At 42.0% G+C, this 18,734-nt stretch overlaps 1 protein-coding gene across 3 annotated transcripts in view; it reads left to right on the forward strand.

Annotated features, from left to right (window-relative positions):
* LOC109873652 (anthrax toxin receptor 1) overlaps positions 1 to 17,967 on the forward strand; it is a 55,428-nt gene extending 37,461 nt beyond the window's left edge. For 2 of the 3 annotated variants that reach the window (XM_031819921.1, XM_031819919.1), the window contains exons 11-18: positions 799 to 868; positions 978 to 1,056; positions 1,278 to 1,373; positions 2,909 to 2,950; positions 4,647 to 4,742; positions 5,003 to 5,170; positions 5,848 to 5,928; positions 15,594 to 16,984. In XM_031819921.1, coding sequence (XP_031675781.1) covers positions 799 to 868; positions 978 to 1,056; positions 1,278 to 1,373; positions 2,909 to 2,950; positions 4,647 to 4,742; positions 5,003 to 5,170; positions 5,848 to 5,928; positions 15,594 to 16,052 — 1,091 coding nt within the window. In that variant the 3' untranslated portion in view covers positions 16,053 to 16,984. Of the gene's footprint in view, positions 1 to 798; positions 869 to 977; positions 1,057 to 1,277; positions 1,374 to 2,908; positions 2,951 to 4,646; positions 4,743 to 5,002; positions 5,171 to 5,847; positions 5,929 to 15,593 lie in introns of all 3 variants that reach the window. The other variant, XM_031819918.1, reaches the window with a different exon arrangement.
* The last annotated feature ends 767 nt before the right edge of the window (positions 17,968 to 18,734 follow it).

Below are 18,734 nucleotides of genomic sequence, written 5' to 3' on the forward strand. Positions count from 1 at the left end.
AAAGGTGAATTTGGGCTCTTGGTGAAATCCCTGAGCATTGTCCTTCCCCCCCGACAACTGAGTTAGGAAGGACGTATCTTTATAGCGACTGTGTGTATTGATACACCACCCAAAGCCTAGTTAATAAATCACCAAAGGGATATTCAGCGTCTGCTTTTTTTCTTTTTACACATATACCAATCGGTGCTCTTTTGTGTGAGTCAGTAAAAAAACTCCCTTGTCTTTGGGGTTTAATCTGTGTTTGAAATTCCCTACTCGATTGAGGGACTATGGATATTTGTATGTGTACGGTACAGAGATGGGGTAGTCATTCATAAATCATGTTAACCACTATTGTTGAACACGGAATGAGTCATTGCAATTCATTATGCGATTTGTTAAGCAAATTTTTACTCCAGAATGTATTTAGGCTTGCCATAACAAAGGGGTTGAATGGTTATTGACCCAAGACATTTCAGCGTTACATTTTGCATTCATTTCTAAAATTCCCTACAAAACAAAATTCCACTTTGACAATATTTGATATTTTGTGTAGATCAGTGACACAAAATCTCAATTGAACCCATTTTAAATTCGGCCTGTAACACAATTTGTTATTGAAAAAGTAAATACTTTTTGAAGCCACTGTACATCTAATCTCCTGATACATGTCTGCATCTGGGCCACTTTTCGAAAGGTCAATGGATTCGGATGATTGAAATGGAAGTTTGATCTGTGCAGTCTGAATTACACTCTGACTACAGCAGAACCATTATGGTTTGTGTATGGGTGACCCTTCGTTCTCCTCTACTCCTCTAGGTGTGAAACCATTAATAGTGGAAGATACATATCTCCTCTGTCCTGCCCCTATTCTACAGGAAGAGGGAATGTAAGTACTACCATAACTGAATGAATATCAGGTTCTATCTTTATCTGCCGATATTTCTGTCACCCATCCTCACCACACTCTCTCTCTTTACACTCCATTTGTGTTCCAGGGCAGCCAACCTCTATGTCAGCATGAATGAAGGTCTTAGTTTCATCTCCAGTTCAGTCACCATTACAACTGTGAGCTGTGTAAGAACAAAACGCACCACACCACTGTGCAACACAACTATGTGCTATGCAGTACCCCATCAACGATTCACGGGAACCAATAACTGCCTCATTATGTTATTCCCCTGTAGTTACACAATAACAGGCACTTGAACTTTCTGATGGTTCTCAGCCTTTGCACTGTTGTGCAGCTCAGTAGAGACTGAGTTTGACCGGTGTCCCTCACTCTCTGTCTGTCCCAGTCTGATGGAACCATCCTGGCCATCGCCCTGCTCATCCTCATGATGCTCTTAGTCTTCATGCTGCTCTGGTGGTTCTGGCCTCTCTGCTGCACTGTGGTGAGTCACATACACTATCTGTCACATTCACACTCATGGACAGTGTCTTACAAGCTGTAACCTTTTTAAATACGGTAGGTAAACTTATGTGTAGCTTACAGGATTTCCACTAAGTCTTTTCTGAGACAACTCTTTATACTGTTTATACACTGGGATCATGGATTTATTTTCCAGAGTTAATTTGTATGACCTTGGCACACTCCGAGCACCTTACTTACCTGAACAACATTCCCATGGTGAGATGGTTATGAGTTAGTGAAGGATGAGACTCCTTGGCCTTTTTGGCCTCCAATTGATTTTGTTAGTCCATTATGCCCAGAGGTCACCAGAGGTCAAAGCCCAGTGGTAAATGTGTGCTGAAGTAATTAGTCCCTCTGTTGAAGTCATTTGTTCAACTGGAGGTCACAGAACCGCTGCCCCCTCAGCTCATGGAGGTCAAGGGCAATGTAGCTTCTCAGTATTGTTCTAGTATTTAGACAAAAACATTGAGAGAAGAGAGGAAACTTACGCCATCATCAAGATATGGGAAGTAGGTTACACAATCACACAGTGTTCATGTTTGCCAAAGCTCCTAAAACAAATTCCATGAGGTCACATCTTTTTCCCAGAATACATAGGTTAGTCATTCTCAGAATAACTCCATGCCAACTCCAATCTACTGCCTCTCCCTCCCAACCATGCCTAACAAAATGCAACACTTCTGGTCTATGATGTGTATTGCCCTTTCAATATCTGTTTTACCAGCCTGGAAACAGAAAAGTTGGAAAGACGCAGAAAAATATGCCAGTTTTTACTATGTTACTCTCTCTCTCCTTACCTTTATAGTTCTTTTCAGTTATTTTCGGTGGAAATCCTTGCCCAGCACTGTTTAGGAAAGTGATGCTAGGTTACCATGGGAAATCAGCTAGTATTCCAGGCTTTGGGAAGCACAGAGGAAAATAAGTATCATTTCAAGTCATGTGTATTAATTGTCTTGGCCAGGTTATTTTCTAAGTGCTTACAGTTATAGTTGCTCAACGTTTTGTTGGCCATAGACACACCACAAACATGTATCTTGCTATAGATTAGGAAGAGAATCTGAGGAAAATACAGTTTTATCTATATTTACTAATCATTTAAATGATTCTAATATTCTACTACATCATCACAGGGCTCTGCCTAAATCCAACAGGAGGAGCTGGTAGTCAAAAGCTGTCTGTAAAATGTTTGAAGATGTCCTTTTCCTGCAATACGCTTTACACAGGTTTCCTTGAATTTCATCACAGTTGAAAACAGAAAAACAAGTGCGCAAGGAGCATACACTCGCATGCCCTTTACTCTCCCCCACCCCATCCCTGTTCCGCTCCCCACCCAACCAACATCCCAGGTTTAGGAATCTGGATGGCAGATTTCTAGGTCAGTTGCTTGTAAATAGTTGAACAAGGGAGAGAAAAAAACTGAGCCATGTGATTTCATGTAACCCTGTTTTTAAATGTGTATTTTGAAGTACATGTTTGTTTTCTTTCATGCCCCCCCCCCCCCCCCCCCAACAACAGATGATCCATGAGCCACCACCACCAGTACTGGAAGACAGTTCGGTAAGAAAAAACACATGAAAAAAAGAAACCCTTTACTTAATTACTGTTGGAGTGTGGGTTAGATTTTCCACAGTATGTCTGACTTTATAGTTAGAGATGGGTAGGGTAGAGAAGTGTAATGTAAATGTAATGGCCATTAAGCAGAAGAGAAATACACTTTCAGCCATTTGTTTTCTAGGTAAAGTTATAATACTTTTGGTGGATAGTTTTAGTGAAATAGAGAGATACACTACTGTAGGCTACCAGGTTATAGTTGACTGACTGACATGTAGCAAAACCATTTAGAATGTTAATAGGTGTTGGAAACCATTGCTTTTGGTCCATTTTCTTCAATTATCACAAACCTCACTGACCATTTGGAATATTCCCCATGATTTTATAGACTGAAATATGACCAAGATATTTATTCCGCCCAATTGCTGTGGTTTTGTCTTTGAAGTAGTGTCATGATAGATATGTAGTACTGTATCCACCAACCAGAGCATGGTCAGGACAACACCCTCCCACTATGAAGACCTGTTTTTTCCACACCTCATGTAGTCCTAAACCACCCCTTACTCCCAGCAAATACATTCTGATAAAAAAGGCAGGAGATCTTCTTTGAACAGCCCCTTTCTCTGGTCACTGTACAAATTGATAATCAATTTCTATACACCCCATGTACAGTATGATAAAAAAGAAAGCTGAGAATAATTATCCCTTTACTTCACTGTATGGGATTTTCTTCAAGTTTAAGGTTTCAACTAAGGCCTCATTTAAGAGCCATCTGTTTGGAATCCTTTCCTTGAAATCCCTCCAGACCTCTGGAAATTCACTGACTAATCAGACGAAACTATCAATACTTCACAACAATAAATACTTTCACAGTGAACAACAAACAGCACCGCAAATGACTCTACTTACAAACATTTTCAACTGTCAACAGAATTCTATCAAATGTGACTCAGTTAAACGTCATAAAGTTTTTTTTACATACGTGTCTATGGTTGTCATCAGGAAAGAATAGAGAGGCAGGTGTATACCGTAGTGACACAATCCAAGTACTTGTCTTCTCAACTGATATCATTATGATTATACCAGTGCTTCTTTTAGATGTTAATTTTGTAAGATATCAATTGTCGTAAAATCACCTCATTAACCCGGCACATGGAATGTCCACACAAAATTGGTGAAGTTAGCATTTCCCCTACTCCAATTCAATTAGATCATATAGGAGGTATCTCCTCCTTTTTTCTGTGAAGCTCTTTGCCCATTGTCTGTGTCTCTCTGAGGGTCAGTGAGGGTGATGGCGTCAGTCTATTGTTATTGCCACCTCCTCCCTGGCAGGCCCTGATCATAGTCCTGATGGATTCAATTAGTCTGAATCTGGGCCTGTGAAAGAGCTGAAACATGAGGAGGTGGGCTGTGGACTCTGTCATTTCCTCTGATCTGACGCACGCCACGGACGGGACTGGAGGTAATGTGGCGAGGGGGAGAGTGAGTAGATGGAGACTGACTTAGAAAATAAAGGAAATCATACCCAGGACCTGAAATATTAGACAGAGCAGTGTATATGAAAGATGGAGAGACAGGGGGCTTGGTGTTTAAACTGTATCTCAGAACCAATGGTACCAGTGTGTGTGAAATTATCAATCATCTCCAAATGTGCGATATTAACACCTGTCTTTAACACTCTCTTTTTTCCCCCCCACTTCAGGATGAGGAAGAAGATGGGATGCCCAAGAAGAAGTGGCCCACGGTTGATGCTTCCTACTATGGTGGCAGAGGTGTGGGTGGAATCAAAAGGATGGAGGTGAGCTTCCCTGGAGCCCTGCTGTGTTTAAGTTCTGACAACCAGCTTTCATTCCCACTACTGTACTTCATACTACTATAATGTACCTACCCTTCCTCACAATCTACAGCTGTCCTCTCCATGCTATTTGACATAGGAAGACTCTGTTTGAAAGAACAGCAATGGAAAACAACCAAGCACACACTAAGTGGTTGATCCGACTGCTTGAATGTGGTTGAAATTAAGCTAGACCGGTCTGAAAACCTCTTTTTATTTGTCAGGTGCGTTGGGGTGAGAAAGGCTCTACTGAGGAGGGAGCCAAGCTGGAGAAGGCCAAGAACGCCAGGGTGAAGATGCCCGAGCAGGAGTTTATACAGACCCCGACTCGCATCCTCAACAATGGCACGCGCAAGCCTCCTGGCCCTCATAAGTGGTACTCACCAATTAAGGTAGTGACCTGGACAATACATTGCACACACAGTTGTCAAGTTCAATCACATACTCAACATAGGTTCCTTTATATATGGCCATGTATTTGACTGATAGGATGGGTTGAAGCTGGAGTTTATTATGTAGGCATTTCCTATTTTAGTGTTGGGGTCCCAGTCCTTACGTGACCACTGGTATGGAGCCTCTACACACAGGGCCAGGCACGAGTTAAAGGCATGGTTCTATATGTCCTGACAGTCAGCAGGGGATGGCTAATTGAAACCAGATACACACTGGACTGACCTCCAGGGGACAAGGGCTGCAGAACCAGTAGTTTTGTGTAGAAAAACAGATTATTTTTGTTCTGCCCCCTTCCCCAACCTCTTAGCAATGACTGGGTCTATGCAGAACTCACAATGAGCAAATATAATTTGTTCAGGTTCTGGCTTTGATAATAATTTGGGTCAGCTGTTTTATAATTAAATTGAATTTCAATCTACAATGTGAACACTCTAATTGGTAAAAGATAGACATGCATTGAGAAAATGATGAAGTTATGGGTTGAGTTCGAAGATAATCCCTGGAAATTCATGTAAAGTATTAGTATAGTGTGTCAATAGCGACTTATAGTCACACCAACACAAAACCATGCACAAAACGCATCTTATTGGTATTGTGTACTGCTTTGTGATTGCAGGGCAAGCTGGATGCTCTGTGGGTTTTGCTGAGGAAAGGCTATGACCGTGTGTCTGTGATGCGACCACACCCAGGAGATAAGGTAAAACCCAACAAGCTGGATTACATGTAGACAGGGCAAGGTTCATGTGAGGCCCCCTTCTCCACTCCAACTCTGCCTGCGTCATATGGAACCGAGGGCTCTATGAAACATGTCATGGTTTCCACTGGAGGAAAATGGAATTCTTTTTGCAATTTTCCTGAACAAGCAACCTGTAACTAACCAGCGTATTGTTACACAAGTGTTCTTTACAGAAGTCTCTAAAACATACTGTAGCTATACTATTATATCGCCACATGATGTTCATTGGCCAATCTATCAGATGTTGTGACTTTCAACTATTAAACAATAAGGTTTTTAAATAAGTTATACTTCAATAGGGAACTATGAAATCCAAGCAAAAAAAATATTGTGTTAACATTTTTACTTGTCATTTGCTAAGGGGTACAGTCCATTATTCCATTAGAAACTCCATCACTCCCCCCTCCTCCTCCTCCTCCTCCTCCTCCATAAAGCCAGTCTGTGTTTTTATTTGGTGACGCATGAATCAGGCTTTGCATGATGAGTACATTTTGAAGCAACAGAAAATGTAGCAACATAAATGGGCACAGCTGCCAGTAATAAAACACACATACTGTAGAAAGAGAGGACTGCTGGGAAAACTACAGTAGTAGTGAGCTGGCACCCATGACTTTAGAAACCCCCCGAGAGTTACAGGCTGTGTTGAGAGTTACAGGCTGTGTTGAGAGTTACAGGCTGCGTTGAGAGTTACAGGCTGTGTTGAGAGTTACAGGCTGCGTTGAGAGTTACAGGCTGTGTTGAGAGTTACAGGCTGTGTTGAGAGTTACAGGCTGTGTTGAGAGTTACAGGCTGTGTTGAGAGTTACAGGCTGCGTTGAGAGTTACAGGCTGTGTTGAGAGTTACAGGCTGTGTTGAGAGTTACAGGCTGCGTTGAGAGTTACAGGCTGCGTTGAGAGTTACAGGCTGCGTTGAGAGTTACTGCCTGCGTTGAGAGTTACTGCCTGCATTGAGAGTTACTGCCTGCGTTGAGAGTTACTGCCTGCGTTGAGAGTTACTGCCTGCGTTGAGAGTTACTGCCTGCATTGAGAGTTACTGCCTGCGTTGAGAGTTACTGCCTGCGTTGAGAGTTACTGGCTGCGTTGAGAGTTACAGGCTGCGTTGAGAGTTACTGCCTGCATTGAGAGTTACTGCCTGCGTTGAGAGTTACTGCCTGCGTTGAGAGTTACTGCCTGCGTTGAGAGTTACTGCCTGCGTTGAGAGCTGTGCATACGTAGGATGTTGGTGGCACCTTAATTGGGTAGGACGGCCTCGTGATAATGGCTGGAGCGGAATTATTGGAATGGTATCAAATACATCAAACACATGTTTTCCATGTGTCTGATTCCATTCCATTTGCTCAGTTCCAGACATTATTATGAGCCGTCTTCCCCTCAGAAGCCTCCACTGGAGCTGTGGTCAGGTTCGACTGGGCTGTGCTGAGGAGAATGTGAACAGAGAGGAAGATTGATTCAGTAGACTCTACTTCCTCCTTCACAGGAAGTTCAACCTGAATTAATGTGTAGCTATTCAGGGTGGATGAAGCTAAAGTGCATTGTCAGCAAAGTTCTTCAGTCATGTCATCTGAGGGATGGGCTCAAACAAATAATTATCCAAAGATTTTAGCATTTTCCATTGATTTATTAGTTATTCCTTGTACATAAAGCTATGTGGTTAATTGTGTAACTTGTTGATGCGAATGTGAAGATATTACAGTAAAGTACACAGCAGGGTGAGGGAAAGCATTGTGCCCTTGCGGGGAGCACATGAAAGGCCTGTTGCACTGACGGAACACAAAATGTCCAATGAGGCTTTTTATTCTTAGGTACAACAGCTTACTGCAGCTCCATTGGGCTGCACACCCCACTGTAAGATGATGAATAGAGACAGTGGAAATTATAGAGACATCAGAAAACTTGGAATGCTGTCATGAATTTACCTTTGCCAGCACATGAGGGGAAATAAGACTTAAAAAGCAAAAATAAAAACTAGCAGACTCTATTCTAATGCCTATCACACTGTAAATGACTGCTGACATTAATAACAACTAAGCCGTACATAATTAAGTGTAGGAGTGAAACCTCGTCTCCATAAAGCTGTTAGTTCATTAGTACGCAGAGAGCTCTGTAGTTTTTTTGTTGACTCTCAGTAAACAAGCCTGCTCTGGTTGCAATTAAGATCTCAAATTAAGGCATTGTTTTTATAGTTTCCTCCAAACCAATGCAGCTGTGGGAGGGAAAGAATCTGGCAAGGATTCCAGCAATACTCCCACTAAACATCACATACTCAGTCCGATTCCCTTTACCCAATGTTCCAGTGCACTGACAGGGCTAGTGGGGAGAGAGCTGAGCCCCTGCTTCCTCTCCTCTGCCCCTGTGTTGGTGCCAGGAGAGAGCTGAGCCCCTGCTTCCTCTCCTCTGCCCCTGTGTTGGTGCCAGGAGAGAGCTGAGCCCCTGCTTCCTCTCCTCTGCCCCTGTGTTGGTGCCAGGAGAGAACAACTGCCCCCTCTCACTGAAGCCACGGAAGTTCAAGGCCAAGTGCAGAACTGCAGAAAACAGAAAAATTTTAATCTCTGTGTAAATAACAACATTTTTAGAAGACAATCATGTAACCAATAATTGCTTCTAATATACCAGAAGTATGTCCTTGGACCAATTTTAAAATCACACACAGAATAAGTTATAAGGACAATTTAGTTGCCAATGGCAGACTGAGGACCCTGGTTGGCTTTCAACTAGAGTTATTCAATAAGAGGGGGGAGCACTGAGCTAGCCTGCAACATCACTTCCTGGATTAGCTCAAACTGAGCATGTTATGTATCCTTGAGATGCCATCTTAACCAACTTAATTTGGCTTCAATGTGCTATTGACTCTTCACATAGGTATGAATGGTGTCACATGATCAATGGCTTTGTCCATTCACATTGGTTGGGGCTCTAATGAGGAGCTGTACTGTTTTCAATTTAAGACACAAAGAAAACATAATGGTGTGGTGGCACACAGCAAGGGTTGCATCAGCTGTAGATATTTCATCCACATTTGGTATTCATTGTTTGACGTCTTAGTTTGTGCTTTGAAGTCAGAGAGCTGAACTCAAGAAGTTAAACCTATTTGTATTAATTTCAGGTAGTCTTTCATAAATGTACTATTTGTCAAAGGTCAGGGGGTAGTAAAATAAAAATCTGCTCTGCTACGTGAGTCAAGGGAACAGGAGTGTTGATTTGAATTAGTGGTTCAACCACAGCAGTCAGTAAAGGTCTCACCAGCCTGCCTCAATGTTCCTACAGGATGAGGCTCCTCATGCTCTCTCACTTCAGTCCTCTCTCAGGCTGCTCCACAGGGACTAAGATAGACCCAGACAACTGGTAACCTATCCACTGTAGTTGGATTGCAAGGAGAGAGGTAGGTAGACAGCTTAACCGATTTAAGCACAAAAGAGGGTATACACGCAATATTGTCACTGACAATAATCCCGACCAGAGGAAAGCTCGCACAGAATGCAAAGCATGTACGTAGGGTTATTGTTTAATATTCCAAAACATAAGCCAGTGTTCCAAAACACTGGCTATTGTTTGGAATATAAATGCATAAATACATCCAAACTAAACTGCCTCCTCTTCCTAGTATCCTGATGGCTAATGTCCAATTGCTGGAAAATAAACTTTGTGAACTCACAGCAAGGCTTCAATTGCAGAGGGACATCAGGGAATGCTGGGACTTTGTTTTTACTGAGACATGGCTTACGGACAATACAATCGGCTCTGCTATTCAACCAGATGGCTTCTCCATATTTTGAATGGATCGAATGGATCGAATGGCGGCTTCTGGTAAGAGTCAGAGAGAGAGGGGTATGTTTTCTCATCAACAATTCCTGGTGGACCTGAGTTGAAAACATTGCAAGCTCCTGTTAACCAGACCTGGAGTCCTACAGTTGAAGTCGGAAGTTTACATGCACCTTAGCCAAATACATTTAAACTCAGTTTGACAATTCCTGTAATTTAATCCTAGTTACAATTCCCTGTCTTAGGTCAGTTAGAACCACCACTTCATTTTAAGAATGTGAAATGTCAGAATAATAGTAGAGAGAATGTATTATTTCAGCTTTTATTTCTTTTGTCACATTCCCAGTGGGTCAGTAGTTTACATACACTCAATTCGTATTTGGTAGCATTGTCTTTAAATAGTTTAACTTGGGTCAAATGTTTTGGGCAGTCTTCCACAAGCTTCCCACAATAAGTTGGGTGAATTGAGTCAGGTTTGTAGGCCTCCTTGCTCTCACACGCTTTTTCAGTTCTTCCCACAAATTCCCTATAGGAATGAGATCAAATCAAATCAAATCAAATCAAATTTATTTGTCACATACACATGGTTAGCAGATGTTAATGCGAGTGTAGCGAAATGCTTGTGCTTCTAGTTCCGACAATGCAGTAATAACGAACAAGTAATCTAACTAACAATTCCCAAAAAAACTACTGTCTTACTACTGGCCATGGAAACCCATTTCATGAAGCTCCCGACTAACAGTTCTTGTGCTGACGTTGCTTCCAGATGCAGTTAGGAACTTTGTTGTAAGGGGATAAAGAATATGTACATAAGGATATATGAATGAGTGATGGTACAGAGCAGCATAGGCAAGATACAGTAGATGATATCGAGTACAGTATATACATATGAGATGAGTATGTAAACCAAGTGGCATAGTTAAAGTGGCTAGTGATACATGTATTACATAAGGATGCAGTCGATGATATAGAGTACAGTATCTACGTATTCATATGAGATGAATAATGTAGGGTAAGTAACATTATATAAGGTAGCATTGTTTAAAGTGGCTAGTGATATATTTACATCATTTCCCATCAATTCCCATGATTAAAGTGGCTGGAGTAGAGTCAGTGGCATTGACAGTGTGTTGGCAGTAGCCACTCAATGTTAGTGGTGGCTGTTTAACAGTCTGATGGCCTTGAGATAGAAGCTGTTTTTCAGTCTCTCGGTCCCAGCTTTGATGCACCTGTACTGACCTCGCCTTCTGGATGACAGCGGGGTGAACAGGCAGTGGCTCGGGTGGTTGATGTCCTTGATGATCTTTATGGCCTTCCTGTAGCATCGGGTGGTGTAGGTGTCCTGGAGGGCAGGTAGTTTGCCCCCGGTGATGCGTTGTGCTGGCCAATCCAATACCTTGACTTTGTTGTCCTTAAGCTATTTTGACACAACTTTGGAAGTATGCTTAGGGTCATTGTCCATTTGGAAGACCCATTTGCGACCAATACTTAACTTCCTGACTGATGTGTTGAGATTTTGCTTCAATATATCCACATATTCTTTCCATCCTCATGAGGCCATCTATTTTGTGAAGTGCACCAGTCCCTCCTGCAGCAAAGCACCCCCCACAACATGATGCTGCCCCCCCCGTGCTTCACGGTTGGGATGGTGTTCTACGGCTTGCAAGCTTCCCCCTTTTTCCTCCAAACATAACGATGGTCAATATGGCCAAACAGTTCTATTTTTGTTTCATCAGACCAGAGGACATTTCGCCAAAAACTACGATATTTGTCTCCATGTGCAGTTGCAAACCGTAGTCTGGCTTTTTTATGGTAGTTTTGGAGCAGTGGCTTCTTCTTTGTTAAGCGGCCTTTCAGGTTATGTCGATATAGGACTTGTTTTACTGTGGTAACTTTTGTACCTGTTTCCACCAGCATCTTCAAGGTCCTTTGATGTTCTGGGATTGATTTGCACTTTTCGCACCAAGTACGTTCATCTCTAGGAGACAGAACGCGTTTCCTTTCTGAGCAGTATGACGGCTGCGTGGTTCCATGGTGTATACTTGCATACAATTGTTTATACAGATGAACGTGGTACCTTCAGGTGTTTGGAAATTGAACCAGACTTTGAGGTCTACAATCTTGGCTGATTTCTTTTGATTTTCCCATGACATCAAGCAAAGAGGCACTGAGTTTGAAGGTAGGCCTTGAAATACATCCACAGGTACACCTCCAATCGACTCAAATAATGTAAATTAGCCTATCAGAAGCTTCTGAAGCCATGACATAATTTTCTGGAATTTTCCAAGCTGTTTAAAGGCACAGTCAACTTAGTGTATGTAAACATCTGACCCACTGGAATTGTGATACAGGGAATTATCAGTGAAATAATCTGTCTGTAAGCAATTGTTGGAAAAATGACTTGTGTCATGCACAAAGTAGATTGCCAAAACTATAGTTTGTTAACAAGAAATTTGTGGAGTGGTTGAAAAACTAGTTATTGAGTGTAGGGGGCAGTATTTTGATGCTTGGATGAAAAACGTACCCAAATTAAACTGCCTATTTCTCAGGCTTAGAATCTAGAATATGCATATAATTGTCAGATTAGGATAGAAAACACTCTAAAGTTTCCAAAACTGTCAAAATATTGTCTGTGAGTATAACAGAACTGATATTGCAGGTGAAAACCTGAGGAAAATCAAACCAGGAAGTGTCCTCTATTTTGAAAGCTCCATGTTCCATAGCCTGCCTTAGCTCCATTTAAAGGGATATCAACCAGATTCCTATGGCTTTCCTATGGCTTCCTCATGGTGTGAACAGTCTTTAGACATAGTTTCAGGCTTATATTTTGAAAAATGAGCGAGAAAGATCACATCGCGTCATTGTATGGCTGGGTGCCAGCAGCGTTTTGTATGCGCAACAGCTTGGCGCATCCATTTTCTCTCTCCTATTGAAGTAGCTCCATTCCCGGTTGATATATTATCGATTATATATTGTAAAAACAACCTGAGGATTGATTATAAAAAACGATGCTATTTGTAATTTTTGTCTGCGATGTCGTGACCGCTGGAGCCTGTTGATTTCTGAACATAACGCGCCAACCAAACTTGAGGTATTTTGGATATAAAAATAATCTTTATGGAACAAAAGGAACATTTATTGTGTAACTGGGAGTCTCGTGAGTGCAAACATCCGAAGATCATCAAAGGTAAGCGATTTAATGTATTACTTTTCTGACTTTCGTGACCAATCTACTTGGAGAGAGATGTGCTTACATAAACGCTTGGTATGCTTTTGTCGAAAAGCTTTATTGAAATCTGACACACCAGGTGGATTAACAACAAGCTAAGCTGTGTTTTGCTATATTGCACTTGTGATTTCATGAAAATTAAATATTTGTAGTGATTTAATTTGAATTTGGCGCTCTGCAATTCAGCGGTGGTTGATGTAAATGATCCCGCTAATGGGATGGGTGCATCAAGAAGTTTTAATGACTCCAACCTAAGTCTATGTAAACTTCCGACTTCTACTGTAGGTAGAGTTAAAATGACCATGCATAGATAATAACCAGAGAGTAGCAGCAGCATATAAAAAAAGGCGGGGGGACAATGCAAATGGTCTGGGTAGCCATTTGATGAGCTGTTCATGAGTCTTATTGTTTGGGTGTAGAAGCTGTTAAGAGGTACCGCTTGCCGTGCAGTAGTAGAGAGAACAGTTTATGACTAGCGTGGCTGGAGTCTTTGACAATTTTTAGGGCCCTCCTCTGACACCGCCTGGTATAGAGGTCCTGGATGGCCGTAAGCTTGACCCCAGTGATGTACTGGGCCGTTCGCACTATCCTCAGTAGTGCCTTGCGGTCGGAGGCCGAGCAGTTGCCATACCAGGCAGTGATGCAACCAGTCATGCTCTCGATGGTGCAGCTGTAGAACATTTTGAGGATGTGAGGATCCATGCAAAATCTTTTCAGTCTCTCGAGGGGCAATAGGCTTTGTCGTGCCCTCTTCACATCCGGCTTCTTCACCTGCGGCATGGTCTGAGATCAGCCACCCACATAGTGGATGAAACGGTGGGTTTGCACATCCGAAGAACTTCTGCACAAACGGTCAGAAACCATGTCAGAGAAGCTCATTTGCGTGCTCGTCATCCTCACCAGGGTCTTGACCTGACTGCAGTTCGGCGTCGTAACTGACTTCAGTCGCAAATGCTCACCTTCGATGGCCACAGTCATGCTGGAAAAGTGTGCTTTTCACAGTTGAATCCCGGTTTCATCTGTACCGGGCAGATGGCGTCGTGTGGGAGAGTGGTCTGATATCAACATTGTGAACAGAGTGCTTCATGGTGGCAGAGGGGTTATAGTACGGGCAGGCATAAGCTATTTTAAACTCATAAGCTCATTTTATCGATGGCAATTTGAATGCACAGAGTTACCTTGATGATTTACCTTGATGAGATCCTGAGGCCCATTGTTGTGCCATTCATCCGCCACCATCCCCTCATGTTTCAGCATGATAATGTTTCGGCATGATAATGTTGTTGATAATGTTGCAAGGATCTGTACACATTTCCTGGATGCTGAAAATGTCCCAGTTCTTCTGGCTGGCTTGCATACTCACCAGACATGTCACCCATTGAGCATTTGGGATCGACTTGTACGACAGTGTGTTCCAGCATAATGTTTGCACAGCCATTGAAGAGGAGTGGGACAACATACCACAGGCCACAATCAATAGCCTGATCAACTCTATGCGAAGGAGATGTGTCGGCTTGCATGAGGCAAATGGTGGTCACACCAGATACTGACTGGTTTTCTAATCCACGTCCCTACCTTTTTTAAAGGTATCTGTGACCAACAGATGCGTATCGGTATTTCCAGTCATGTAAAATCCACAGATTCGGGCCTAATGAATTTATTTCAATTGACTGATTTCCTTATATGAACTGTAACTCAGTAAAGTCTTTGAAATTGTTGCATGTTGCGTATAAATTTTTTGCTTCAATTCATGCTTCACACACACCACAGCTGTTGCTACCAGACTTTTATTACACTGCTCAATTTATACACTTGCCGCCCCCCCCTCCCCCCTACATTTGGAACTCTGAATTGTGCCTTCATATGATATACTTATGCTAAAATCTATTATTCTATTCTATTGCAATTTACTTTATGTTCGTATTCTTATCTTTTATTATTTCTTATTGTTGCTGCATTGTTCTGAAGGAACCTGCAAGTAAGCATGTTGTTGGATGCTGTCTACCATGTGTATCCCGTACATGCGAGTAATAAACTTGAAACTACATGAATCTTAAAGCATAGGCCTATGTACTCTCTGTTCTTTGCATTGATATTGTTTGGGATAGCATCTCAAACATCTTCTTTTGAGTAAAAGTTTTGCAGCAAGGATTTTTCTTTGGATTTAGCACTGACACTATGCAGACATGAATCATGATGCGAAATCACAGCATGTGTGTTGATCTCCCTAACCCAGTCATTTTGAAATAGAAATGTCGATGGTGGACAGTGCACACACTCTCTTAAAAAGGTTGCCATGCTGTAGGAACATGTGTTGTAGCAATCAATCCATTCAGTTTGTAACAGTTCGAAGCAAGAGACATTTTTATGCCTCCAGCTAATCCAACTGACCAGCACAACTGACAAAGCAATACAATAGCATAAAATAAAATCTCCTCACTGGTGTATGTGAAACATCAATGTGACTGACTTTCCTCATTTTTATCATGAGATATGTGTCTCTTAGATATGAATAGAGACTTGGAGAATGTATACATGTATTGCTTTTTACTTTGAACCACACCACCTCTACAACTGACCAGTGGATTCAGAAATAATACATTGTGTTATTCTAACCTTGTCTCTCTCTTACATTTCAGGGCCGATGCATGAACTTCACCCGGGTCAAGTCCAATCCTCCTCGCTACCCCCACTACAACCATCACTCAGCCCCCATCTACACCCCTCCAAGAGGCTGCAACCCACCACCTCCCCAAGGCAAACTCCCCCTTCCCACCGGCAGCCCCCTAGCCTCCCCCTCTCCATCCTCCACCTCCACACTGAGTCCACTGCCCTCAAAACCCCCTCCTTTTTCTACCACTCCTCTTCCTCCCATTACTCCACCTCCTACCATCACACCCCCACCTTACACTCCTCCTTCAACTCCAGCCCTCCCTCCAACCAGTCTGCATATACCCCCTCCTCCTATGTGCCCCCCTTCCCCTCCACACCCTGCATCCCCAACCAGCTCCCTGCCCCCACCCGCTCAGGCCCCTCCTCCAGGGCAAGGCCCCCTGCCCCCACCCCCTGCCCGCCCACCACCACACCCCTCTTTGTAAATCCTCAGCAGTGATTGGGAGGGCAGGGGTTGACTAGTACTAGTACAAGGAAGATCAACAGGAATCACAACTCTCCCCTCATTCTACTGCCACCCAGGATATCTGTGTGGCTCACACACTTGTCAGCTATTTGTTTACAGTGGCCCATGTACACATGTAGGTCAAGAGTACAAAGAGAAGTTGTACTTGAGGTTCCACGGATATCTCCTGATGGACAGCTTTCCTTATAGACAGATCTATGTTGTCCATAGCTGGTCAGGTCTGCACAAAACACAGTTACCTTGTCATGGCAATAAGAGCTAAGCCCATCTGTCCATTCTACAACCAACAGAAGAATGGATCGATATCATCGTAACAAAGTAAAGCCAAGTGTTGGATGGTTGCCTGTTTAAAAAAATAAACTGAGGCTCTTGAGAGATGGCTGAGGTATTAAGTTCAGAAATGAATTGAGAGATGTCTCCAAATGATATTCCAATAATGTATCAGTCTGAATTTTCCACATGCAATATTTGTTTTTCACTGACAAACAAGTTATTATGAGCAGCGGAAGGATTCTTAGAATCACAAAAATGTTCTAGTGTCAATGCCCTGCTGCATTGCACAATTACTGTCAAGTCGAGGACAATGTTTCTTAATGACAGCATTAAGGATGATTTTACGCCTTAAATGCCTTTAATTAAAAACAGAATGTTATTGGAGAGCAATTACATTCCAGTGGTTTAAGTCATTTGTTCATCCATGTGACAGATTGATTCATATGATGGGTCTTGGTTAGTTTATAGCATTCCTAAAATGTTTTATACATATAGCATGTATAAATATGTCTTACTTTTTGTCTTTGTATTGTCCATTCAGTGTTGGATAACTATTTTGCAGAGTATGATTGCTGTGGTGAACAAAATAATAATTACGAATAAATGACAATAAATGTGTGCATATGAGTCCTCACAATTATGCCAAATTCCTCAGAATCAGCACTATCAATGGTTAATGTTATATAGTTGGGTTTACAATGTTGTATTTCAACTCAAAATGTTATGACGTATATATCCTTGGCCTTCCCCAAAAAATGTAAAACATGTTTTTGTCATTGCTGCTCCTGTGGTTCAATGTGGTTTATTGAAGTCACATAAATAAAAAAAAATCTAATTACACATTGTGTAACTGACCAAAGAATATCATAGGTTAACGATGGTTAGCCTCTGAACCGGGCCATGACGACTTCAACTATTGATGCTAAGTCTATAGGCAGTCTATGGGTCAAAGTGTTCCAAGCACAAGTTGGATTATGTAATGCTTTGAGTTGCCCATAAAACAGGATGAGTTTTATGTAAACACACTTGAACAAACTATATGTCTTATCACACCCAGACACACATGTTGGCAGGCATCTGCATGTGTGGTTCTGTGCCAGTGACTGGGATCTTGTCCACACAATGGATCAGAATCTCCCCTGCAGCATCAGACACTTTACTATACCTCCAGATGAGGTGTAATATAGACCAGGCCTTCTGTCTGTCCATAAGAGGATGATTGGAGACAATCATAGAAAGTTGGCTTTGTAGTGAGTCAAGTTTATGAAAGTACATATTGATGTACAGATGTCTGATTTTGTATAGTAAAAGGCGCATCCATATATTTAGCAATCTGAATATGTGTAGAAAAGGAAGGTATTTTATGTTGGGTCTAGAAAACTTGAAGTGGAGTCACTCTCTGTGTTCCTTTGTGAAGGAATCATATTTTCATTACAGACGTATTGACTTTACATGCACCTGCCAGGCTCTCAGGTCAAAATAAGTGTACTGTAGCCTGGAGACTGGAAAGCAAGGCAGTATAAGCAAGTACAGATTTAGCTGGCATTGCTATGTAACCAATTGTCATTTAGAATTTATGAAGTAAACGTTGAATCCTTTAAGTAATTTTTTCAAATTGTGTCTTTTTTATGATTTGTTGTTATGCACACATACACTGGGTATACAAAACATGCTCTTTCCATGACATAGACTGACCAGGTGAATCCAAGTGAAAGCTATGATCCCTTACTTATGTCACTTGTTAAGTCCACTTCAATCACTGTAGATGAAAGGGAGGAGACAGTTTAAAGAAGTATTTCTAAACCTTGAGACAATTGAGACATGGATTGTGTATGTATGCCAATCAGAGGGTGAATGGGCAGGACAAAAGATTTAAGTGCCTTGGAACGGAGTATGGTAGTAGGTGCCAGGTACACTGGTTTGTGTCAAGAACTGCAATGCTGCTGGACTTTTCACGCTCAACAGTTTCCTGCATGTATCAAGAATGGTCCACCATCCAAAGGACATCCAGCCAACTTGACAACTGTGGGAAGCATTGGAGTTAACATGGGCCAGCATCCCTGTGAAACGCTTTTGACACCTTGCTGCTCTGAGGGTAAAAGGGGGGGGGGGAACTCAATATTAGGAAGGTGTTCCTAATGTTTGATTTGCTCAGTGTAGTACAATGCTTCTTTGTGACATTTGAAGCAGCGAGAGCAAAGTCTTGGATTGAAAAACACTGATTTAAAGCAGATTGATACAATTCTTGACCTGTGAAATGTACTATTTCGATGTACTTCATGGTGCTCTTAATGACAAGGTGCAAGCAGGCAATGTCCCATAGTTTAAACACATCACCAGAGACTTGTAAAGAGATTAGTAGACTTAC

Source organism: Oncorhynchus kisutch, linkage group LG3 (genome assembly GCF_002021735.2).
Source record: "Oncorhynchus kisutch isolate 150728-3 linkage group LG3, Okis_V2, whole genome shotgun sequence".
Taxonomy (NCBI): domain Eukaryota; kingdom Metazoa; phylum Chordata; class Actinopteri; order Salmoniformes; family Salmonidae; genus Oncorhynchus; species Oncorhynchus kisutch.